At 34.9% G+C, this 26,143-nt stretch overlaps 1 protein-coding gene across 1 annotated transcript; it reads left to right on the top strand.

The window, feature by feature from the left end:
- Positions 1-14,567: 14,567 nt before the first annotated feature.
- On the top strand, positions 14,568-15,122 carry LOC149146786 (uncharacterized). Its single transcript, XM_089450096.1, has 2 exons — positions 14,568-14,708; positions 14,791-15,122. Exons 1-2 carry the CDS (start codon positions 14,617-14,619, stop codon positions 15,083-15,085), a joined length of 387 nt encoding a protein of 128 aa, XP_089306222.1. The 5' UTR covers positions 14,568-14,616; the 3' UTR covers positions 15,086-15,122.
- Positions 15,123-26,143: the final 11,021 nt, after the last annotated feature.

Below are 26,143 nucleotides of genomic sequence, written 5' to 3'. Positions count from 1 at the left end.
TTGGTGGATGGTCATCTTGCTTCTATAATGGTTAGTTTTTCTATGACTTTGATGTCTCTTGTTGCATTGATTTTATAAGGAAGGATTGTTGGGATTCCCCCCCCCCCATGTGGGTTTTCCCAGGGTAAACTTTTGTGTTCTTTGTGTGCTTGTCTATTCATGATCCTAATATCATATATTGTTGATGTTTTCTGTATTATTTCTTAATGATGGAATAACTAGTAATAAATAAGGATGTGGAAAAGTGGAAATCTTTAGAAGTAATTATCTGTATAGAAGACACCATAAAAATCAACAATATGAAGATGACGAGTGTGTATGTTCAATAATTCTATAATGCATTTTTCTTCTAATTATTAATCCTAAGATAAGACCAAGTTTAGAAGTACTTTAGGATCATCATTGCTAACATTCCATCATTTGATTCAAAAGTACATTTGAACAAATGCCAAGTTGAATTCTAAACTTAATAAATTTTATTTTCCCTAGGGGTTTTGTGAAAATGTCTGATGTCTGATCTTCAAAAGGAAAATACTTTAGTTTGATGATGTCCTTTGTGAAGAATGTTAACATGCAATGTTTTGGAATGAAAAACTAAATTTTTAGGAAGTTTTATTTCTAATTGACTAACAATCAATAAAAAAGTGGCTTCTGATTGAAAAAATTCAAGATCCTTTAACACCCTATATAATTAGACTATCAAATGTTGCTTTCCATGCTCAAATATATTATGCTTTTCATGAAGAATTTGCAACTATAGTTTGCTTCTTGCAACTCCATGAAATTACCGTTGATTGCATGCATTAAATAATATGATGTCAATGCCCTATAATTGATATTTTTGAGAAAATTAACCTTTGAATATTAAGTACAATTTTTTTCTTCTTATATATAAGGCCATGATCTTTTGTACCTTGAATGTATCTAAGAGCCCTTTTAGTTACATTCCCGTGGTTTTCTCTTGGTTCTTGTATGAATCTTGAAACAATATGTTATGGACCATGCATACATGGCTTAATAGAATACTACTTGTTTTTGGAAAATTTTGGGCAAGTACTTGTCAAGTAAATTGAGCTACCAATTGACTATCTACAGTTAATACTTTTATCAATTTCCCCCTTAAATTTTTAAAGTTCTAAAATTTGCTCATTTGAGGTAAGAACAAACTTGAAATCTCCCATGGTAAGTTTTTTCGGTAGTTAAGATGCATACTTGCATTGCCAAATAAAAACATTATAAGGTTTTTGCAACACGTCAATTAGAAAATAATAGTGAAGTAGTCCCAAAGTTAGTGATTTTAAATCTATCCGGTAGTTCCTGCTTAACTTGTGCAATATTATTATACTTATTCCTAGAGTTAATCAAGTCATCAACATATTACTTACTAACTTTACCATGCTTTTACCTTGTAGACACATGTACAAGGTATCATCAAATTTAATTATTTGAAAACCCACTTATGAAGGTATTTATCCATTTTTGTATACCAAACTTTAGGAGCTTTCTTTAAACCATACCATGCTTTACTAAATTTGCAAACTTTATGTCCCTATAATATTAGTGTATTCCCCCTATTGTTATTGTTGTTCCCATGTATCCCCCATGTTGTTATTGTTGTGCCCCATAGAAACCCACTATTGTTATTGTTGTGCCCTTACATTATTATTGCTATGTAGACTCTGATTATATCGTGACCCCTTAGAATCCTATATATACCAAGGAGGTCTTATCATTTGAATCATCCAAGAATTGTTCATTTATGTAGTGTAAATGAGGTTTCCCCCTTGAAGAGGATAATTTTTAAGTCGTTGATCTATCTATTTGTGAACTGGTTGCATAACATAGACACATGTACAAGGTATCATCAAATTTAATTATTTGAAAACCTACTTATGAAGGTATTTATCCATTTTTGTATACCAAACTTTAGGAGCTTTCTTTAAACCATACAATGCTTTAATAATTTGGCAAACTTTATGTTCTTGTCCTTCGAGTTCAAAATATGAAGGTGGAGTCATTTAGGACTTCTCACAAATCACCGTTGAGAAAGACACTTTTTGCACCCATCTGATTTAACTTCCATCCATTTTGAGTTGCTAAAGCAATGAACATCCCTATAATATTCCATTTTGTTGTAGTTTCTTCGTAATCAATTCCTTCTTTTTGAGTCAAACCCTTATCAACTAATGTTTTTTTATATGTATCAATCATTCCATTTGAATTGTATTTAATTATGTAAAGTCATCTACATATCAATCATTCCATTTGACTTGTATTTAATTATGTAAACCCATTTGCATCCAACATATTTCACATTTGAAGGACAATCAACAAGCTTCCAATTGTTATTTTTAATCATAGAATTGGATTCATCAACCATAGCCTTTTGTCATTCTTCATGTTATACATTTTTAAAAGTGGAAGGCTCAATGAAAGCATTGAAAATTAAGGCAAAATCTTTTTGCATTTTGGTGGAACTCCTTGTATTTGTTTTGTTCTGTTCATTTGATTTTACATCTTTGAAAAGTTGAGTGGGCCACTTAGGCATTCTATGCTCATCTTGAATTGAATTGTGTTCTTAATTTTCACATGAAGAAGAACCATCATGTGATTTTTTTTTATTCTTCATCATTTCTATTTTTCGTTGAAATCCAAACGATTCCAAACCAATTTTCTTTACTTGTTTATTTTTCACCTTTTTTTCTTCTTATCCACTTTTTAGTATCATTGATCAATAAGCTTCTCAATATTAACAACTTTATTTTCTATTTCATGAAAGATAAATCTCAACCGACAACAAACTTACAATTAGATAAGCCTTTGATATCCCTCCTCATAGGAATATCCAATCATCATACACTTCATATTATGAGACTCCAGCTTAGTTCTCTTTCCTTTAGGAACTAAAGCATAGAATACCAAACCAAAGACGTGAAGATGCTCAACTCTCGGTTTAAAATTAGACTAAGCTTTTAATATTGTGATGCTAGTTTACAAGTATGTACTATGGACACGTTTAAAAATAATAATGATTCATTTATAGCTTACATGCATGTACATGTTTTTCAAAGGTGACTACTCAATGCATATGCATAAATAAAAAAGAGTGAATATATAGTGTTATAACTCATTTATCTGATCCCTATCTTATAATTTCTATTTTTGTCTCTATTTAAATATTTAATTTTTGATATTTTTTTAATATATATTTTTGTTTTCTTAATTCATTAGGGGATACCTCTCAATCCCTACAAACTTGCGCAATAGGAATCTTAGAGGAGTGATGAGTAGTTCTCAATGAATGCACTCCTTAATTAAATGAAGATGTTCTTCACTGATGCAATCTTCCTGAATATAAGATAATTACTTTGAGTGAAGTTTTTGTCCCTAAAACTCATTGCAACATAAATTTTAGGGGAGTGATGTCTCCTTTTGAATAGATAAAATCTTTAATTCAGTGTATGCAAACTTCATGGGTGTAGTTCTCATGCAAGAGAAGAAGATAATTATTTTAGGTGAACTACTTGTCCCCAAAATTCTCTACAACATAGATTATAGGGGAGTGTGGAGTATTTATATACAAATGCACTCTTCAATTCATTGTACATGTGCTTCATTATTTCAATTCTCCTTAACATCAGAAATAAGAGAATAACTACCCCTCTTTTAGTAGGGGTGCCCCAATTTTTTGACAAAGGACCATGCCATTTGTAAAGCTCAAATGTGTGAAATTTATGGCTCTATAGGTCATGTGGGAAGATGTGTGAAAATGTATCCTATTTCCCCTTGGGTGGATGGTCATGACTGGTCTTCTTAGTTCATCTTCATGGTGCTTGGTTTTATGGCTTTGTAATTGTCTCATGGTGAGTGGTAAGTCCATACCTCGAGATTAACATTCTTATGTCCAATGTCATAGAAGTCGATCTATTAGGAGAAATGGCTTAAAGGAAAACTTGTATTAGTCCTATAAAGGTGATTACTCTATGTAACAGTGGAAACACCCATCTTATCATTGTCTTAATGCGCCTGTTTTTTGTTTCCCACATGGGTCATTTCTCTTATGTATGCACACCTCTTTGGCCATGGCCATCATGCTGATTTGCGTAGATTGGGAGGTATTCCAAGCCATAGGATTTAGGGTCTAGAGGGTAAAGAATCACAAGGGCACTCATCGTGTTTTGGAGAAAAACCATGATAGATTCACAACATGTGATGGATGAGGATGATAGTGCTTGGAAAGAAGATTCCAATGCATCAAAAATCATTTGGATCTGAGTTGTCATTAGAGATATGAATTTTTGAAGTTGACTAGTAATTATTGGTTGTCAAGTAGGCTAACTTGAGAGCCAATGGACGTGTCACTTCAAATGTGACTTTGAGCCTTCATATCTATATAAATATGAAGTGATATGGAGTCATTTGGACAATCCAATCTTGTGCAACACATACCTTAAAAAGAGAACTTGTTGGTGGGTTAAGGTCTGTGCAGGGGTCCGTTTTTTAGGATAGATGTGTTGGTGGGAGGGATGAAGCCCTGTTCTTGTAGGCCACAACCAAGGCAAGGAAAAAAAGTTAGTTTGGAGGCTGTTTGGTGGGTGGACAGTCCTCATAAGAGGTAGTCGTAGGTCTGTCTATACACCTGTAGGACATTGTAGTCTTTTAGGAGGATAAGTCTGTGTTTAAGAGCTTGAACCTGCCCTAAAATAGTAGCGTGAAGGGGAAAAATCCCATTAAAGGACAAACACATTTCATAAGGGAAATTTTGGGCTAGTTTTGAGGACGGTTAAGGAATATGTTGTGTGCCCTAACTAGTCCCAGAAATTGCAGTAGTGCAGGAGTCACAAACAACAGTGTTTTGGTATGTGTTGGGTCAAAAGAGTTGACCAATTTTGGATCAATTTATCTAGAAGCAGATTGGAGCCAATTGGAGGGGATGTGTTTTCCTAGGTGTAGATTCAATAGTGAAGTATTGGGTGTCATAGAGCCAGTTGGAGGGCAACGCGTTGGCTAACCAAAGTAGCCCTAGACGAGCTATCTTGAAGGACAAAGAGCAGCTGAAGGTTGGGTGAAGATCGATGCCGAAGTGCAACACTTTGATGGACGAAAGTTGTTGCTAGCCTGGAAGATTGGATATTGGGAATTAGGCCTACTTAGGGAGTAGTTGATGAGCCCGTTTTCATTGTAGCAAATGTGACTTGCAACAGTGATAGGAGGCAACCCTCTTGGAGTCTCAATGTGTAGATGCTTTGATGGACTAAGGCACTACTAGTGAGCAATACGGAAGCCAAGGACCGACAGGACAAGATACAACAAAGAATCTACAATGAATATTGTCATTGTATCTTGTATACCATAGACTATTTTATTATTCAGAATTTTGTTTAATATAATAAAGATTGGGATTGTACTTATTGTACAATTTTGTTTAAAATTGTGTATATTGTGCATATGTGATTTACTGCTTTATATTTCCGTTGTGCAAAGTAGTTTATGGTTGAGATTCTTTTCTTGGTAGCATTAGTGATTTTAAGACTCTAACCTAGACCCAAGGTCATGGAAATTCAACATGGTATTAGAGCGTGTCTGAGCTACTTTGGAAGTAAGTAAACTAGAGTTGTGCGCAACGAAGTACAACATGAGAGGGAGTTGGTCACATTGTGAGTGAAGGGTTCACTACAATGTCGAAGTTGTAGGAAGGTATCCATTATGAGGACAATTTGGAGGGGTTGTTCAACTATAGTCCATGGAAGGAAATTATCAAGTTGATCTTGCAAGTCAACAAGATATGGGATTTTATCGAGAAAGAGATCAAGAAGCTAACCGACCCTAAAGATATGGAAATATGGGAAGATTTGGATTCGATGGTGAGACTGATCATCCTAGATGGTTTGAGGGATGCCCTAATACCTCATTTGTCCTGGAAGAACACTGCACATGAGATGTGGGTATCTCTTCAGAATTTGTTCTAGAATAAGAATGAGAACTGCGTATTGGTATTGGAGGATAATCTGAAGTCCACCAAGATGTTCAAGCGTGACCTCGTATTTGACGAGATTGTATCAGGTCAAAGCTGAGCTTGCTGCCATCAGTGTGACTATCTCAGATGGAGATATGATAAGGATTGCCTTGAAAGGGTTCACTGAGGAATGGAATCCCTTCATCAATGGAATCGTTGCTAGGGAGAAGTTGCCAGACTGGGATAGGTTGTGGTATGACTTCATTCAAGAAGAGTTGCGAGACGAGGATCTTCAACCGAAGTAGAAAGCTTCAGACGATGACGTGGCACTTGCATCACGAATGAAGGGTAAGCACACGGACTTGAGTAAAGTCAAGCGTTTCAATTGTGCCGAGATGGGTCATTTTTCATCGAGATGTCCGATGAAGAAGAAGGGAAATTACGAGAAGAAGAAAGGAAAGAAGGCCTCCGGTGTTGCCTCTTCAACAGAGATGGACGATCTCTCCAAGAGATTGTAAGAGGAGGAATTTGCTATGATTTCTCATTTCTAGCAGAGTACTAACACTGAGGATGGATGGTACATGGACAGTGGTGCAACGAAGCATATGACAGGATCATAGGATGTTTTTGAGATTCTAGATGGATGGGAGTCAAAGTTGCACATGGTGTTGGGAGACAAGAGCCAGTTGGAGATTCGGGGATTGGGTGTGGTGCCATTCAGGATGGAGACAGGATGCATGATGCCGGTTCAGGATGTACTGTTTGTACCAGGACTCAGATATAAGGTGCTCTCCACCTCAATGATGGAGAAGAAGGGGTTTGAGGTCTTGTTCCAGGATGGAAATGAGAGACTCAGGCTCAAAGGCTGTATGTCCGATGGGATTGTACTCAGAGTTAGAGAGCATGGTCTCTACAGGTTGATGGCCAAACTTGTGGATCATTGAAAGAAATAGGTAGAGCTGGTACATGTTCCGGAGAAGCAAGAGTAGGTGCAGGTGTAGATGAAAGCTTCAGAGGAGAAGTTACAAGTTTGCAAGAAGGAGGTACACTTTCCTGAGAAGGTCCATGTTCCAGAGACTCAGAGGGAGTCTAGTTTGAGAGGTAGCTTGCAGATTCAGAGGGAGACTCTACAACCCAAGAAGAGCACGTGGTCAGTGGTGAGCAAGGGTGCTCCTATAACTGCCAAGAAGGAATCATGGAAAGAGTGGGAGATGTTACATGATAAGAAGAAGAAGCAGCTTGCTTCCAAAAATGACAATGATACTTCCGAGAAGGGCATAGTTCACCATACAGGGATTGCTACGATTGTGAGCACCAAGAGTTGGGAAAGTTTTGCGAGCAACGATGATGATGATGAGATACTTCCTAGTCATGGAACCCAAGTGTGGGGTTTTATCACCCATCGTGTTTTGGGGAAAAGCCATGATGAATTCACTACATGTGATTGATGAGGATGATAGTGCTTAGAAAAATGATTCCAACGAATCGAAAATCGTCTAAATCTGAGTTGTCGTTAGAGAGATATGAATTTTTGAAGTTGACGAGTAATTATTGGTTGTCAAGTAGGCCGACTTGAGAGCTAGAGGATGTGTCACTTCAAATGTGACATTGAACCTTCATATGTGTATAAATATGAAGTGATATGTAGTCATTTGGAAAATCCAATCTTGTGCAACACATACCTTAGAAAGAGAACTCGATGGAGAGAAGAATTATGTGCCCTGGCCACAGCGAAAGAGGATCTGAAACAATGTGGGTTAAGGTCTATTCAGGGGTCCATTTTTGAGGAAAAAACTGCTGGTGGGAGGACCAAAGCCCTATTCTTGTAGGCCGCAGCCAAGGTAGGGACATCGAGTTAGCTTGGAGGCTATTTTGTGGGTGGCCAGTCCTCATAAGACACTGCCACAGGTCTGTCTATACACCCGTAGGATGCCACAATATTTTAGGAGGATAAGTATGTGTTTAAGGGCTTGAATCTGCCCTAAAAGAGCAGTGTGGAGGGGTGTCCTCCCATTGAAGGACAACCACATTTCATAAGGGAAATTTTGGGCCATATTTGAGGATGGTTAAGGACTATGTTGTGTGCCCTAACCGGTCCCATAAATTACAACAATGCAGGAGTCACAAACAACAATGTTTTGGTATGTGTTAGGTCAAAGGAGTTGACCAATTTTGGATAAGTTTATCTAGCAGCCTATTGGAGGCAATTGGAAGACATTCCAAGGAGGGAAGGTGTCTTCCTAGTTGCAGATTCAACAGTGAAGTATTGGGTGTCATAGATCTGGTTGGAGGGCAACGAGTTGGCTACCCAAAGTAGCCCTAGATGAGCTATATTGAAGGAAGAAGAGAAACTAAAGGTTGGCTGAAGACCGGTGCTGAAGTGAAACACTTTGATGGATGGAAGTTGTTGCTAGCCTAGCAGATTGAATATTTATAATTAGGCCTACCTAGAGAGCAGTTGATGAGCCCGTGTTCATTGTAGAAGACATGACTTGTAGTAGTGATAGGAGGCAGCCCTCTTCGAGTCTCGATGTGTAGATTCCTTGATGGACTAAGGCACTACTAGTGAGTAGTACGGAAGCAAAGGACCAACATGATAAGATACGACAAAGAAGCTGCAACGAAGATTGTCATTGTATCTTGTATACCATAGACTCTTGTATTATTTAGAATTTGGTTTAATATAATGAAGATTGGGATTGTACATATTATACAATTTTGTTTAAAACTGTGTATATTGTGTATATGTTATTTACTGCTTTATATTTCCACTACACAAAGTAGTTTATGGTTGAGATTCTTGGTTTGGTAGCGTCAGTGATTTTAAGACTCTAACCTAGACCCAAGGTCATGGAAATTCAACACATCATTCTTCGTGGTAGTCTCACAATTCACAATGATTTTGTGCCCTACGAGGCACTGTTTCATTTTCTCGAAGGCAAGGTGGAAGGTCCATTGCACTCTCCAAGGAAATACAAGTCATCTCCAAGTTAAAGCACTCAAAATTCTTTGCTCAAAGTTCCTTTTCAAGTATGTTTTCATCAACAAAGGGGGGGAACTTCTCTTGGGGCAGCTGTGAGGGTTAAATGCAGTTGAACACCTATCATGAGAAAATTGAATATCACATTAAGTAAAGGTCCCTCTGATAGTCCAAGATAAAGAAAATCAAGCAAGTAAAGCCTTAAATCACTAAAACACACATGTATTGGAAAAACTCAAAGAGTTGTCCATCTTTTCCTAGCCATTGAGATGTCAAATGTTAAATTAAGGGAATGGTGAGCATATTGAGGAGAACATTGGGCATATTTAGAAAATCTAACACATTATGAAACATTCCATAATCAAGATCCATTGTCCCTTCTCTGTACTCTCATAGGTGTGTTGTATTCCATCAACATAGGAGGTCTAGAACAAGGTACCATGGAAGCAAAATAATTTTTTGATGCAATCATATGATTAGAGGCACCCAAGTCTAGGATCCATTTGTTAGGTTGTGAAGCAATAAAAATCAAAACGTAACCCTTCCCTTGAACCTTTGGTTGATTTTATTCAAACTTCTTCTTGATATTGTTTGGTATGAAATCTTGTAGGTTGTGTTTCTGAAATAATTTTGCCACATGATCAATGGTCTTCACCATACAAGAAAATTTTGGATGAGACTGTGTATTATAGTAGCTAGACTTTGTTCTCTCCTTCTTAAGACTTTTCTCCCTTTTGATTTAAAGTATCCTTAATAGATTCAATGTTTTATCCATCTGTGTCATCAAAGATCCATTGTATTTTTCTTGTTATTCTTACTGTTATCCTTCATTTTAAGCACAGGGGATTTGGAGGAATTTAGATCCCCCATATGAATGAGCTTACTCTACTCTTGAATCAACGATTCCATAAAGCTATTCAAAGAAGGAATCTTCCAATCTTTACCCATGAATATTTTAGTAGCGTAAAAAGGAGAAAAAAATATGGAATACTCGAGTCCTAAATCTGAAAGAACTAAAAGAATAAGTCTCTTTTCCTTTCTATCAATGCCACAAAATTTTAGCTATTGAAGAAAAAGTCTTGAACTTGGAGAAGAAGGCCTGTAGGGTCTTGAAATTTCTTGGGTTCAAAGATATAAGTTCATTCTCCAACTAATTTCCTCTCAATTCATCTATCTTTTCAAATAAAGACCCCAACTTGGTCCATACTTCATTAGGAGTTGAGCAGAAAAACATAGAATCTGATAGGTGTCATCCATTGTGTTGAAGTTCATTTCCTTCTTTACAAATAAGTTGAGTTCAATTTCCATCTCCATAGTGACTCTATAAATCCACTTACTTCATAGTAGAAGTAGGATCTTTGGCTTCCACTCAAAGTAGCTGATGCATTTTAAGAACAAGCACAAAAATGTAGATGTGTAAAAAATATTACACTAGTAATTGCAAGAAAAGAAAGAATAGAGTGAAATTAAACTCAAATAGACTAAGTAGCTCAAAGCACCGATTCAAATTACTTCATGAATAGTTTGTGCATTATTTCTTGGCATGAATACATATAATTTATAGAAACCCCTTGAGAGGGAACTATTGCACACTAGGTTGAGTGCATGCACACTAGAAAATAGAAAAGTACTTTCCCTATTTAGCAACTCGCCCAAAAATGGAGTTTTAGGGCCTAAAATAGAGGAGTCTATAATAGGGTTTACTAGAGAGAGCATGCTTTAAAATTAATTTCAAACTAACTTGAAAATAGCAAGAAAACTCCAAAAGTAAGACTAAAATTGAAAGGAAGGTAAGTGTATAAGGTTATGGATAAGATAGTTTGCCAAAATAATAAAGGAAGAGAATGTTCATGGACAAGGTGGTTAGAGAATAGGAAATTCATACTAGTGGATAGGAAATATCCATGTCACTACCCAATTATTGCCTAGTGACTACTAGATGTCATCCTAGGTTCCCCTACTAAAAATAGGCTTATAGAAAATAAAAAAAATAAAAAAAAATGTAAAGCGACCATAAAGAGTAGGGGATTTCTATTAGGTTATGAAAAGTGATCCGAGCGTTCATGTACCCCAACATTGAGTATCTCCCACTTAGTTACTAGCGAGTCTCCTGTCAACTTAAGTGCCTTGATATGGTTCTCTTGCAAGGTTTCTACATGGTATTCTAGATTTAGTCTAGAAAAAACTATTTTGTGTTCCTCTAATACATTATGCGCACTAAGATAGAATTTCTATTTTTGCAATGAATAATTCAATTTATGTTTATCTATCTCACCTTTGTAGTGTTTGATTTCAACCTTCACTTCCATTTTCAATAGGTGCCAAGAAGATTAGCTTCTGATATCCTATTTTTCAAGATTTAATTCTTCCTCTCTTTCTTGAACTTCTCATGATACTTTAGCTTTTCATGAGAATTGGGGTTCTCGTGAACAGACCAATTATTTTTAGAAGAGTAGAAAAAAGGTTGACCATGCACAAAGAAACATCAAGTAGTTGAGCTTCCAATCTCATAAATCTTACTTTGGCTTCTTCTATGGGTCTTTCCTAATGCTCATTTTCCATTTCTTGGGTTTGTAGCTACTTCTTAACCTTTCTTGGGCCAATCCTAGGATTAGGGTACAACTCTCTTGGAACTTTGGATTTGAGGTTAGAAAGAACTCACTATGCTGAAACTACCAAATTGCCCAATAAGCCCACTTTGATACCAATATGATTTGTGAACATCTTTGTATATTCAAAGGGTTGACTTACAAAAAAATATTTTAACCTAAAATGACTACAATGAGCCTATACTCCACAATGACTATCATTTTTCATTTTTAACACTTCAACATAAAAATAGAAACAGAGTTCAAATTCTTTAACTAGTGCACATATGAAATATAATATATTAGTAACAACACACGGTTGAGCACACATATACCATGGAACTTCCATATAGGAAACCCATCATTCAATTAAGGATTGTTTCTTCTATCTTCTTATATGATAAGTATTACAATAAAAATTATGAAGATTTCCAAGGTTACTAGAAACACTACAATCTTGTATAGTCCTCTACAACCTGCTTTTCCCATTAGTATCTCCTCACAACCTCACTCATACTATGGAACAACTAATGACTAGAGAAAAGGTGATCCCATTAAATTTAGAGTTTTGAACTTCCTTTAGAATATGCGAGTTTTCTACAGTTACACCATCTTTCTTTATGTTTTCCCTAACTTATCCGTCCTTCTAGGGTCTCCACTCTTTTGAAGAAGTGAACTTAAGTTCTCTTCCTTAGAAACTTCACTCCAGGGTTTGTGTTATAATATTCCATTGTCCTTGGGATACAAGAGCTTAAAATTGCACAAAATCCCATTTTCTCTCATTTTATTTGGCCCTTCGTTGAGAAAAGATCAAGGACATGATCATAATTTCTATACAGAAGGGTGTTTAGATATATTTCAGAATGCTTCTAGGGAAAATGAGGTTCTTGGAATGTTATAATGTATAGGTAGAAACATTTTTTTTTAATAACTTGAGGAATATGATGCCATCCTCCGAAAGACAATAGAAACCTATACTAGTCCTTAACCTTTTCATTGATGCTACAAATTCCTCAGGAATCAATCAATAACTCACTTGGATCCCGATACCCCTTTTTCGACTCTCCTTCACTAGGGTCTTGTCCTTGTTTTCGACACTTACCTCCATAATTTTTGAAAACGTTGTTGAGTTGGTGCTTGTTCTACCTACTATCAAAATATGAGTTGTCTATTATAACATTAAAAACCATTCCCACCTCAGGTTTTCCTAGACACATTTCTCTAAATTTGGCCTTTGTTTTACTTTCCTTTGAGTTTTGGCTATTATATTTTCTAATACCCTCCTTCAAGACATTGTAAATCTAACATCAAAATATTGGCCCCCTTGTCTTTTCTATCAAATTTTCTTGACTTATGGATCTCTTCTTCTTCTAATCACTCACATATTTACCACCTTACTCCTCCCCAACAATTCCAAAATTCTCTTACATTTTAGGAAAACTTCTATTTTAGAAAACCTAACCATATTCCTTGATCTTTACTGAATAAAATACCACCATCTTTAATCATCAAAGTATCTAGTCTCTTCCTCAACAAAATGATTTAGATCTTGCTTAATATTATCCACACTGATTTAGACCTTGGTTAATGTAATAATTTTCTACCACTAACTTGTCTTACCAAGCAAAACCTCTTTATTTAACTAGAATCTCACCTTATCTTACCAAGCAAAACCTCTTTATTTAACTAAAATCTCACCTTTGCTTATTGAATATTATTTCATAGTAAATTATCCTTCCTTTTGCTTGATGAATTGTCTTACCTTCCGATCTATGTTTGCATTTCATCCTTTGAGTCTTAGCATTGAATTTGCCTAGTTGAGCACCCTTACACAAAATCCGTTAAATTAATGTTGCCTAGTAATCTCAATAGAATTTTGATCTTTAACCCGATCTCTTGAATTTGCCTAGTTGAGCACCCTTACACAAAATCCGTTAAATTAATGTTGCCTAATAATCTCAATAGAGTTTTGATCTTTAACCCAATCTCTTGAATTTCACCAATTACTCAAATTTCAATCTTTATTATTAACCTTAGAGTAGGAGTAGACATTCCTCATGCGAAAGTGTTACCCAGAAATTTGAAATGTAACCCAGTTTTTTTTAAGGTTTATATTTTCAACTGTAGTTGAGTGGATTGTTTGGGGTCTTCAATTGGTTTAATTTTCATAGATGATATATTGTCATATTGTAATAAGTTAAAAGGTAGATGCTTTCTGTTTATACTTTTGATATGACTAAATGTTATGATTGACACTACCTTTTGTCAACATGTTCCAATCTTTAAAACGAACTTTTTCTTTTTATAGATTGTTTGTAGTGGGTTCGATCCGTAGGACGAGATTCTCGAATAAAAATATATGAAAGAAGATGGGAATGAAATCAAATCTCGCACCAATCACTTCCATCTAATGTTTCAGATGTCTCCAAAAATCAATACGGACTACAGTTGCTTCACGGGATGAGCGTGATCCTAACGTACCCCTGCCGCAAAATAATATGCAAAATAATAATACCCGCGTCCGAAAATGCATGTTGGCAGACCAGCCCAATCTCGAGAGAGCTTTCTATTCTCCATATTTCTATTCCCCATAAGTACGTTGTTTTTTAATTTGTTTGTGCTTTTTTTTGGGTATTATATAAGGTTAAAGATAGTTTTTGCGACAGATTACCTTTTCATTTGGTTAATATATTGGATTTTTTTTCTATCAAGTTCAACCATAAATATTTTCAATTTTTTCAATTAAATTAAATTATTATCGTCGTCGTCCCCATCCATTTCTCCGTCATCAGTTAAACTTAATACGCAACCAGAAAGAACACCATCCATCGGAAACTCCTTTTTGAAGTTATCGAAAGCCAAGACAACGTCAGCGGGATAAGCTTTCAATAAATTGCGACAGCGAATCGGTTAGTTGATTACGAACGTCTAGTCAAAAGTGAGGAGGAACGGATACTTAGTTATAGTGTCTCGGATTGCTTCAATATCCAATACAATAAATACTGTGCTCCGCTCCCTGATCATTTCGCCCATATAATTGCAGTTTTGCCACACGCCCTGGAGGAGGACGCAATTCAATTCAATTCAATTCAATGGAGATGACAAGGTTTATAAGTATGATCATGCAGGCCAGCCTGCGCAGGAATCCACAAGTGCCCATTTCTCCACCGAACTTCTCTTCCAGGTAAATTCTTAGTGTATATTATTCTAAAGCGCCCTTGCTCTCTCACAAACACTGAAATTTTAACATATCTCACAATTTTCAGGGGCCGTTGGTCTCATGGATGGGCTTCCCCCGATATTAACAAAATAGTTTGCACGCCTGATGATGATGAAGAAGTCGACGATTCTCAGAATTTTTCCAAAGAGGAGGCATGGTGGGCTCTTCAGCCAAAAAAGGGCGGTTTCTATGGGCCGGAATGTGACCACAAATGGATTGAGGACGTCAATAGTCGCAAAACGGTTGATGAAGAAGAACAAACGCACTGGTTTCGATCATCGGAGGACGTTCAGAAACCACCCCACCATATTGATATCAATGCTTATATCAGCTCCGATTAACTCTAATTTTCATCCTTTGCGATGGTATTACTGTACACTGCTATGATGCTTTTTATTTTCTAATTATTATGGTATTAATCTCGAATCCCTAGCTTGCTGTACAGTATAAATGCCACTACACACCCCTCTGTTTCTCTTGTTTATACAAGTGGGACGGGGACGCGCTATATGAAGGATCTGTTAGAGAGATTTCTATGCATGAGAGGGAGGGTTGATCCCATAATTATCAAGTTCGAATTAGAATTCAGATTGTATTTGATATTGAATTTTTTTGTGGTTTAAAATTTAATATTAATTTTCTTTTGGTAATCTATCTTTTATAAATATTTAAATATATTACTCTTTTAGTATATTAAAAAAATATTTAAATATAATATTGTTTTAGTATATTAAAAAATTTAAATATATTATTATTTTAGTATATTAAAAAATCTAAATGAACATGGGTAACATTGAAACGATTAAAAATTATTTAAAAATTGTTTTTAATTATAAATGTGGTAAGAAAGTCAGCAGTTTCATATTTAGAATAGTAAGTTATGCTAATTTGTGTTTTCATTTATAAACCTAAAAACAAGCTATATGATACTCAATATAAATTTCATTTTCATCTAAATTTCATATTACAGTGAACTACATAAATTTCACATTACCAAGTATTTTATGTTCAGAATAAATAGTAAATAAAAATGACTATAATGAGCTTATGCTTCATAATGACTATCTTTTTTAGTTTTTAACACTTTAAAATAAAAATAGAAACACAATTCAAATTCACTAACTAATGCAACATATGAAATATAATATATTAGTAATGACACGCACAATTGAACACATATACCATGGAACTTCCATAGAGGAAATCCATCATTCAATTAAGGATTGTTTCTTCTATCTTGTTATATGATAAGTATTACAATAAAAAATACAAAGAATTTCAAGGTTACTAGAAACACTACAGTGTTGTATAGTCCGTTACAACATGTTTTCCCCATTAGTATGGCCTCACTATGGAACAAATGATGACTAGAGAAAAAATGAACCCTTTAGATTTAGGGTTTTGAACTTCCCTTAGAATAAGTTAGTTTTCTATAATTCCACCATCCTTGTTTTGTGACTTCCCTAACTTATCCCCCTTTTAGGTCTCCACTCTCTTGAAGAAATGAAGTTAAGTTTACTTAGAAACTTCACTCAGGTTTGTGTTATAATATTCCATTATCCTTGGGATGTGTATGAGATTAAAATTGCACAATGTCCTATTTTCTCTCATTCTATTGAACCCTCCATTGAGAAAAGATTAAAGACATGATCATAGGTTCTATATAGAAGGGTGTTTTGACATATTTTGGAATGCTTCTAAGACAAATGAGCTTCTTGCAATGTTTTAGTGTACACTTAGAAAAAGAAAAAAAAAGTTCTTGAGGATTAAGAAGTCATCCTCCCTAAGAGAAGAGAAACTTATATTATTTCATAACATTTTCATTTATGCTACAAATTCCTCAAGAATCAATCAATAACTCACTTGAAATCCCATACCCCTTTTTTTCACTCTCCTTCATTAAGGTCTTTCCCTTGTTTTTGACACTTAGCTCTATAATTTTGGAAAATATTGTTGAGTTGGTGCTTATTCTACTTACTATCAAAATATGAGTTGCCTATTATAGCACTCAAAACCTTTCCCATCTCAGGTTTTTCTAGACACAATTCTCTAATGTCTTTTGCTTTACTTTCCTTGAGTTTTGGCTATTATATTTTTTAATACCCTCACATAAGACTCCATAAACCTAACATCAAGTATTGACTCCCCTTGTCTTTTCTATCAATTTTTCTTCACTTATGGATTTCCTCAACTTCTAATCACTCACATGTTTACCACCTTGCCACTCCCAACAATTCCAAAATTCTCCTACATTTTAGGAAAACCTAACCATATTCCTTAATTTTCACTCAATAAAATACCACCACCTTTAATCATCAAAATACGTAAATTCTTGCTAAAAAGATGATTTAATCCTTGCTTAATATTATCATTTTGAACCATTAATTAATCCTACTCAGCAAAATTTCTTTATTTACATAAAATCTCATTTTTACTTATTAAATATTAATTCATAATAAATTATTCTTCCTATTGGTTAATGAATCGTCTTACTTTTTTCTCTATGTTTGCATTTCATCTTTTGAAAAGCATTGAAATTGCCTACTTTGTTAATCACTCCAACCCATTAAATTAAGGTTGTGGTAATCTCAATAGGATTTTGATCTTTAATCCGATTTCTTCAATTTCACTAGTTACTCAAATTTCAATATTTGATCTCAACATTAGAATAGATATAGACATTCTTGATAAGCATTACCTAGAAATTCGAAACATTCTTGATAAGTGTTAACTAGAAATTTGAAACTTAACACGGTTTTTTTTAGGGTTTATAGTTTTAGTAGTTGAGTGGATAGCTTATTGCCTTCTGGTCTTGGTTTAATTTCTATAGATGATATATTGTCACATTGTAGATGTTAAAAAGGTAAATACTCTTAGTTTGTAATTTTGATATTATAGCTGGTACGACCTTTTGCCAACCTGTTCCAATTCTTCAAAAAAACTTTTCCTTTGTTTTTTTTTAACGTTGTTTAAAGTGGGTTCGATCCGTTAGAAGAGATTCTCGATTAAGAATATATGAAAGATGAGAATGAAATCAAATCTGGTACCAATCACATCCATCTACTGTTAAATGGCCGCCTACACGAGACTACTTAAAGTTTCAGATATCTCCAAAATCAATACGGATTGCACTTGCTTGCTTCAGGGGCAGGGTTGGAATTTGAAAATAAACTTACTGGTTAAATTTGATCGTTTTTACATTTGATTTGTTCTTAACACGCATGTGATTCCTTGCGTATTATTATTGGATACCATATGTCGATGTGGGTTTTCTGTCGGCGCGACGCTTTGCTTTTCTCCTTCAATCTTTTGACTTTGAACAAACATAACTGAAAATTCACATCTCCATAACCCTTAAATGATTCTGAACATAGCTGAAAATATCAAAGGCTTATAATTTATACTTAATCAAAATCCTAATAAATATACCTATTTTAAAAAATTACATGTTCTTACTCTAGAAATAACGACCATACTCTGCATAGTCTATTCTCTAACATTATATAAATCATAATCCATATATTTAAATACTTGTTCAGGAATTTCTCGTACAACAACGTATGCCATTTCATCGATCCAGTACAAAAACTTATGCCATTTCATATCGATCCAGACGGAGGTTTTGAAGAGTAGATTATATAAAGCATAGCTGGTTATATTGGTTATGGTTACTTGTTTCTTAATAAAATACAGTGCTTCTAAAGTACAGGCCAATCATGATGTTTATCTTTTCAAACCCACATCTTTTCATTTATGTACTTATTTTTCAATCTTCTTCATGTCAATCTTGCGAGGGAGGAATATATTGACCGGAGAGGGGTGACACCTTTACCATATCCACAGTTAAACCATCTTTACTAACCCGATGTGCTTGGACGATGCATTCAATAACTGCTACATGTGTTGAATAGTTCATAAAATACATGGCACTCCGTAATTGTTATAAAATTTGTAGAATATGAAATGGTTTCTTTAAGCAATTTGATAAGTCAACATAATTATGAAGAAAAGCATATAAAAAAATTAATAAATAAAATACAGTGACTTGAGCTCAAATCTGTTGTAAATCTTATATATTGAATTAAACCATTAACTACATTGTTATATAGTAAAATTATTACTAATATGATTATCAATTAACTCTGAAACAAATCTATTTATACTACTTGAAAGCTAGGACCCTAATAATTTGCTGCCCTAATTTTGCACAGATAACACAAAATCTGTTGACTAATTTGTGAGCAATTTACATAACAAGATTAAGCATTATTCCCAACATTCCCCTTTAATGATTAATGATGTTTTACTATCTTATCTCATAGTGCCAAAAACTTAGCTTTTGCAACTGCTTTGGTGAAGATATTTGCTCGCTGATCGTGAGTATTTATATGCTTCAATTCAATATCCTTCTTTTGCACCAAATCTTGAATGAAGTGATATTTCATGTCAAAATTATTTGTTCTGATTCTTTGCTAACTTGATGGCAATTACATTATCACAATAAATCACTATAGGTTAAATTTGTTTTTCTCCAATTTCTTCCAAAAGTTTTCTGAGCCAAAGAGCTTGTGTACCTGCTGAGGTAATTACAACATACTCCGCTTTTGTGGATGAGAGGGCAACAATGCTTTGTTTTTTTAGCTCCATGTAATCAAACCAGAACTAAAAGAGAAAAAATTTCCAGATGTGGACTTACAATCATCAATACTACCTCCCCAATCTGAATCACTAAATCCAACAAGATTGAACTTTTCAGACGAGTAGTAATGAATACCAAAATTTAGACTGCCTTTCACATACCTTAAAATCCTCTTGGATGCCTTCATATGTATTTCAGATGGATTTTTCATATGCCTTGAAACAAGTGAAACTGAATATGTAATATCAGGCCTTGTGTGGGTTAGAAATATCAAGCTTCCCACAATACTTCTGTAAGTTTTCTCGTCAACTAAATCAACACCATCATCTCTACATAACACATCTCCATGAGGACTTGGAATAGGGGATGGATTACAATCAAACATATCAAATTTATTTAGTAGATTCTATGCATACTTTGTTTGACAAATGAAAATCTCATCCTTACTTTGATAAACCTCCATTCCTAGAAAATATTTCATGATGCCTAGATCTTTCATCTCAAATTCATTCATCATAGCAACTTTGAATTTATCATTCATCTTAGAACTACTACCCATATACAATAGATCATCAACATACAAACTTATGATTAGAATATCAATAACTTCTTATTTGTAGTAAAGGGTAGGATCACTCTTACTTCTCTGGACGCCATTTTCCTGAAAGTATCCATCAATCCTAGCATACCACGTTCTTGGTGCTTGCTTGAGACCATACTAAGCCTTCTTCAACTTGTAGACATTATTCTCCTTTCCTTCCACTTCAAAACATTGTGGCTACTCCACATATACTTCCTCTTCTAAGTACCCATTCAAGAAGGCACTTTTCAAGTCCATATGACATATGCTCCACTTTTTCTGAGATGCTAATGAAATCAAAATTCTAATGGTCTCATGTCTTGCTACTGGTGCAAATGTCTCTTCATAATAAATTCCATACTTCTATGTGAATCCTTTAGCAACTAATCTTGCTTTGTGTCTTTCAACACTCCCATCATTGTTAAATTTAGTCTTATAGACCGATTTGGTGCCAATCTTTTTCTTTTCATGTGGAAGCTCTGTCAAATTCCAGGTGTCATTCCTTTGAATGGAATCCATCTCTTCTTGGATGGCTTGCATCCAAACCTCAATAGTACATGAATCTTCAAAACATGATGGTTCAAAATCAGCCTTGGCTAATAAAGAAAAATTGACTATCTCACCTATTAGGCTTTCTTCATGTGCTTGATTTTCACTCCTCTGATAAATATAACCCAATCTTCTTACGTTCCTTGTAGAACTTAGAGAAGAAGTTGGACTTGAACTTGATATTGATGAAATTGATGAAGGGCTGCTTGGTGGAGTTAACCCACTAGTTACAGAAACATTAGTTGGCTGCTCATGATCTATATCAACAATTATATCATCATTCAAAACAGATTTTGTTTTCTTAACATGGCCTTTTTGATGACCATAAACTCCCCCTTCATAAAAAATTACATCTCTTGAGACATCAAGCTTGTTAATTAGAGGATTATATAATTTATAAGCCCTTCTTGTTTCACTATACCCAATAAAAATTACATAACTCACTCTTTGCATCTAACATTTTTCTATTCTGATCATGTACATGCACATAAGCCAAACAACCAAAATTTTTGAAATGATTAACATTAGGTCTTTTCCCATACCAAGCTTCATAAGAAGTCATCTTTTCGAGTGCACTGGTGGGGCTACGGTTGAGGATGTACATTGTTGTAGCAACTGCATCTCCCCAATAAGAATTTCTCAACCCTTAGTTTGTAACATGCATCTTGCCATTTCAACCACAACACGATTCTTCCTTTCAGCGATGCCATTCTGTTGGGGTGTGTATTCCGTAGTATGCTACCTCCGGATGCCATTCATATCACAATAACTCTAGAAGGCTTTTGAGCAGAATTGTCCTTCACGATTAGTCCACAAACATTTGGTCTTGCACCCTTTCTCATTTTCTACGAGGGCTTTGAACTTCTTGAATGTATCCAAGGCCCCACTTTTGGCCTTCAAAAAATATACCCAACAATTTCGTGAGTAATCATCAATAAAGGTGATGAAATATGATGACTTACCCAAACTTTTAGTCTGCATCGGACCACATATGTATGAATGAACAAGCTAAAGTTGGTGATGAGCCCTCCATGTAGTGCCCTTTGGAAACCTTTCCCTTGCATGCTTTCCTCTAGCACATCCTTCACAAACCTCCTTATGATCCTCTACCTTGGGCAAACCATAAACTAATGCATGTGAGGTTAGAAACTTCAAACTGTGAAAATTTAAATGTCCATACCTGAGATGCCATAACCAACTTGAATCCTCATAAGCCATATTTGCAAGATTGTTGTTATGTTCATCAAACCTCAATGGAAACACCCTATTTCTTGTCATCGTCACAACATTGATCACTCTATTTTCCTTATTATTATCATAGATAGTTCATGTCTTATTTTCAAAGACTACTTTATAATTTTTCTCACATAGCTTCCCAATGCTCAACAAATTATGCTTCAATTGTGGAGTATAATAAATGTCATGAATACTCTTTATACCTTCTTTTGTTTGGACCTCCATAGCTCCTTTGGCAGAAACCTCCAATGGTTTATCATCACCAAGCTGGATCTTGGATTTGAAACTTCCATCCTTTGCTGAAAGCAACTTCTCATTCCCTGTCATATGATTAGAGCATCCAAAATCTAGGTACCAAACATATTTACTAGTATTTTCACCTTTGGCATAAGATAAAAATAAGTGATCTGGAGGATACTCACCACTTTCTTGAGCATAGTTAGCATTTTTACCTTCTTTCAATCTGCATTCTCTTTCAAAGTGGCCATACCTATTACAATAGTAACATTGAACATTTCTCTTATCAAATCTACCTCTACCTCTTCCAGTTGAGCCACTTCTTCCTCTACCTCTTGAAGAATTTTGACTTTGCCATTTACCTTGACCTTAATTTCTTTTAGCACTACTGTTGTTTGCATCTTCATTCTTTGTAATTTTTAATTTAGAGGAAAAGTATTTCTATAAACCTTCAAAAGTGTACTTCAATCTTTCTTCATGAGACATCAAGGATCCAACCAATTGATCAAACTGTAGTTTTGTCAAATCCTTACTTTCTTCCATGATTATGGCAACATGATTCCATCTATGTGTTAAAGATATCAATACTTTTTTAATTAAAACTTCATTACTTATAGTTTCTCCAAGTGTAGCCATTTTATTGACCACATCTTTGACTCTCACACAATAGTCACTAACACTTCCAGCTTCTTTCATCTTCAAATTCTCGAACTCTCACTTCAATGTCTAAAGCTTGACCACCCTAACTTGATCACTGCCTTGGTAAGCTTCTTGTAGAGTCTCCCAGGCATCGTTGGCATTTTTTGCTCATGATATTCTTGGAAATAAGCTCTTATCAAGAGCTATCTGAATGTGAAACAAAGCTTGAGCATTCTTATTCCTTGCTTCCTTTCTCGTTATTCTTTCATTGGCTATAAGGGCATTCCAATCATCTGGCTCCTTATAACCTGATTCAAAAATCTCTCACAAGTCTTTTCCAATAAAAAAGGTTAGCATCTTAATGCACCAATAATCATAATCGTTCCCATCAAATTCCAGAACAGGCATCTGGTTAGAATTCGACATGATTAACTTTGGCGAAATTCCAACAATAAAACTTTAACCCAAAACAATTTTACCTGTTCCAATACCACTTGTAGAATATGAAATGGCTTCTTTAAGCGAGCTGACAAGCCAACATAATTATGAAGAAAAACACATAATACAAAAATTAACAAATAAAACACAGTCATTATGTGAGCTCAAACCTGCTGTAAATCTCATATATTGAATTAAACCATTAACTACATTGTTATATAGTAAAATTATTACTAATATGATTATCAATCAACTCTGAAACAAATCTACTGACACTACCAATCTTCTAAAAGCTAATTTTGAGCACTGACCACCCTAATAATTTGCTGCCCTAATTTTGCACAAAGAACACAAAATCTGGTGACTAATTTGTCAGAAATTTACATAACAAGATTAAGCATTATTCCCAACAAAATTATAATTCTGATTAAAATTTTTTGTTGTCTTCATTAATCAATGAACTTACTACGTTGTACACTATACCGAACTTCGAACAACAGTATGACCGAATTTGGTAATTATGGTTGATCTTGTAATGTAATTTGTTGCCTTACATATTTTTTTGGATATATTATAACTTAGATTTAAATATTTTTGTTTGGAGAATAAACTTTTATATTAAAAAAAAATGAAATTCAAATATGGGAGTGTTAAATATATATATAAATTAATTACTGAAATAAAAATAAAACAAACAGAAATATGTGAAAATGTAGTTAAACTTATATAGATTTGGATAATTAGAAAACAATGAACAAAACTTGCAAGGAGAAAAAAAGGAAAATTGATAGAGAAAAATATTAATAAATTCTATAAAAAATTATGAGAAATTTAATGAATATATTCTACATGGTTGAACTGATATAGTAATGAGCCTAATAATGAATCTAGGCACATGTGATTATGCACTAAATAAAACTAACACCTAGTCCAAGTTAAGTGGCCATGCAATCTTGCAAATGGAGATATTCCTAGTTAACTGAAGTGCAATTAGGTGTATTCTATCTCCAATACCCCCCCAAAGCACTACTAGAGAAAACAAAATGAATGGGTTTTAGCAAGAAGTCATGTAAGGTAGCCATTTTACAATGCATTTAAGTAACATAGAACAAATTCAAGAAGATAAAATATGAATAACCACAAGGGAACAAAACCTTCCCTCAAAATACAATATTGAAAAAGAAACACAAGTGCTAGGCATTTATTTCCTTCAACCCAAGGTGGTTTTGCAAAAAGTGAAACTTCTGCTTAGTGAAAAATTTTGTGAAGATGTCAGTACTCTGTTTAGGAGTTCCATAGTGTTGCAACATGATGATTCCATCATGTATGAATTCTTGAATGTAGTGCATGTGGATCTTCACGTGTTTAGTTCATTTCTACTACATTGGATCTCTGTAAAATGATGAAATATGATACGAGCTTAGTGGGGAAGTTTTGTAGCCAAATGGCCCTGAATGGCATTTGTTGAATGCACCTCTGTATTCAGGCCTTTTCCAATGATGAAACAATCATGGATTTCTTTTTGCTAGACCAACAAATGGGGCCATAACCCAAACTGAGAACATATCTTGAAGTGGAATTGTGAGCAACGCCATTGCCAACCCTATTTGAGTCAGTGTGGCCAATGAGATCAAAATTACATCCTACTACATAATGAATCCTATAGTTGATAGTGCCCTGGACATATCTGAGTATGCACTTGGACCTTTCCAATGCAGTGCATGTGGTTTGTTAGCCTCACTCTCATGTGATGAAAACAATTCTAAGTCCAAAATAATTAAATTAATTAAAATCATGAAAGTTAGGATTTAATCCTAGCTTTCTAGATTGAGTTTGTTCCTCATGGGTAGGAGTCAGTTTAGGCCTAGTTGGTTGAGAGATTCTCTCCAACTAGTTAGGCTCCTAGATTAGTGTTTGGTTGAGAAATTTTCTCAACCACAGTGTCCAAGATAAACGTACTATCTTGAGACAAACTTCCTCATGTATTTATTTGTAATATTATCATTATTTGTACATTATATTGCATCATGAGAGGAATACAATGATGCCGAGGCCTTTTCCGCCATTTCTATGTTTTTTGGTACTTTTTATGTGTGTTGATTTTATTTATTATTCTACATGTGGTATCAGAGCCATGGTTTGAAGCTATGCACTATTGGTTACTGAAGGTTCAATTGTCTAGAGGAGACAATGACCTCTGCTGGTGTGTACAATGTCTGAGGAATTTGAGACCTCTCTTGAGATTTGTGTGGAAATTAAGTGTATAGGAAATATGTTGGAGAATGGGAATAGTTTTTTGTAAAGGAAGGGAATCGTTCATAGAGAAGAAAAGCACAAGCAAGGAACATTCTGCATCAATTACAGTAGTTGAAAATCAGATCTTGAAGGATGGAATTGAGGTCTCGTTATAGAGATCTGTGAAAGGGTGAGAAGCAAATTGAGGAGAAGGAGCTCTGGTTTGGTATGACTTGTCGCAATATTCACCCAAAAATTGCGACCCAAAGACGATAGATGGGATGACTGGTTTCCAGCGTGAGGTGTAACACAGTAATTGGATTATCCAACAAATGACATTGAATTAGTTCATCACAGAGAACCTGAGGAAATTGCGATCACAAATCATCACCGTGTAATGTTCCTGCAAGGATGTGAGACATATGGCTTCAATCTCTTTGCAATAATCAAAGGGAATGTGCAATTGGAATCAAACAACAGAAAAAGATCCCTGTCAAAGTTTGAGTGTTGCTTCCACTTTGCAATCAGTGGTGGAATCTTAATCTCAAGATATTTAGCTTGATTGAGCTTGCTCCAACAACATCTACAAGTGTACTGACTGAGGTACCAACTCTTCTTTAGCCTCCTCTTCAAGAGTAGAAAAGGCCGAACAAGCAGCCTCCTGGACTCTCTTGTTGCTATCTAAAATCCGTCTGAGAAGACCAGTAAGCACCTTATCAAATTGATCATGCCCTTATAGATGTCCTGCACCCTGAACAATCCATTTGCTGTAGCGAGAAAGGGTCCAGCATGTGATGCTCCACACTAAAGGAAATTTATCATCAAGGAGAGGTACAAGAAATGCAA

The sequence above is a fragment of the Pinus tabuliformis genome, chromosome X, assembly GCF_031772625.1.
Source record: "Pinus tabuliformis cultivar Carrire ecotype Pingquan chromosome X, CPIR1, whole genome shotgun sequence".
NCBI lineage: Eukaryota > Viridiplantae > Streptophyta > Pinopsida > Pinales > Pinaceae > Pinus > Pinus tabuliformis.
This window is presented reverse-complemented; position numbering and strand designations above follow the sequence as displayed.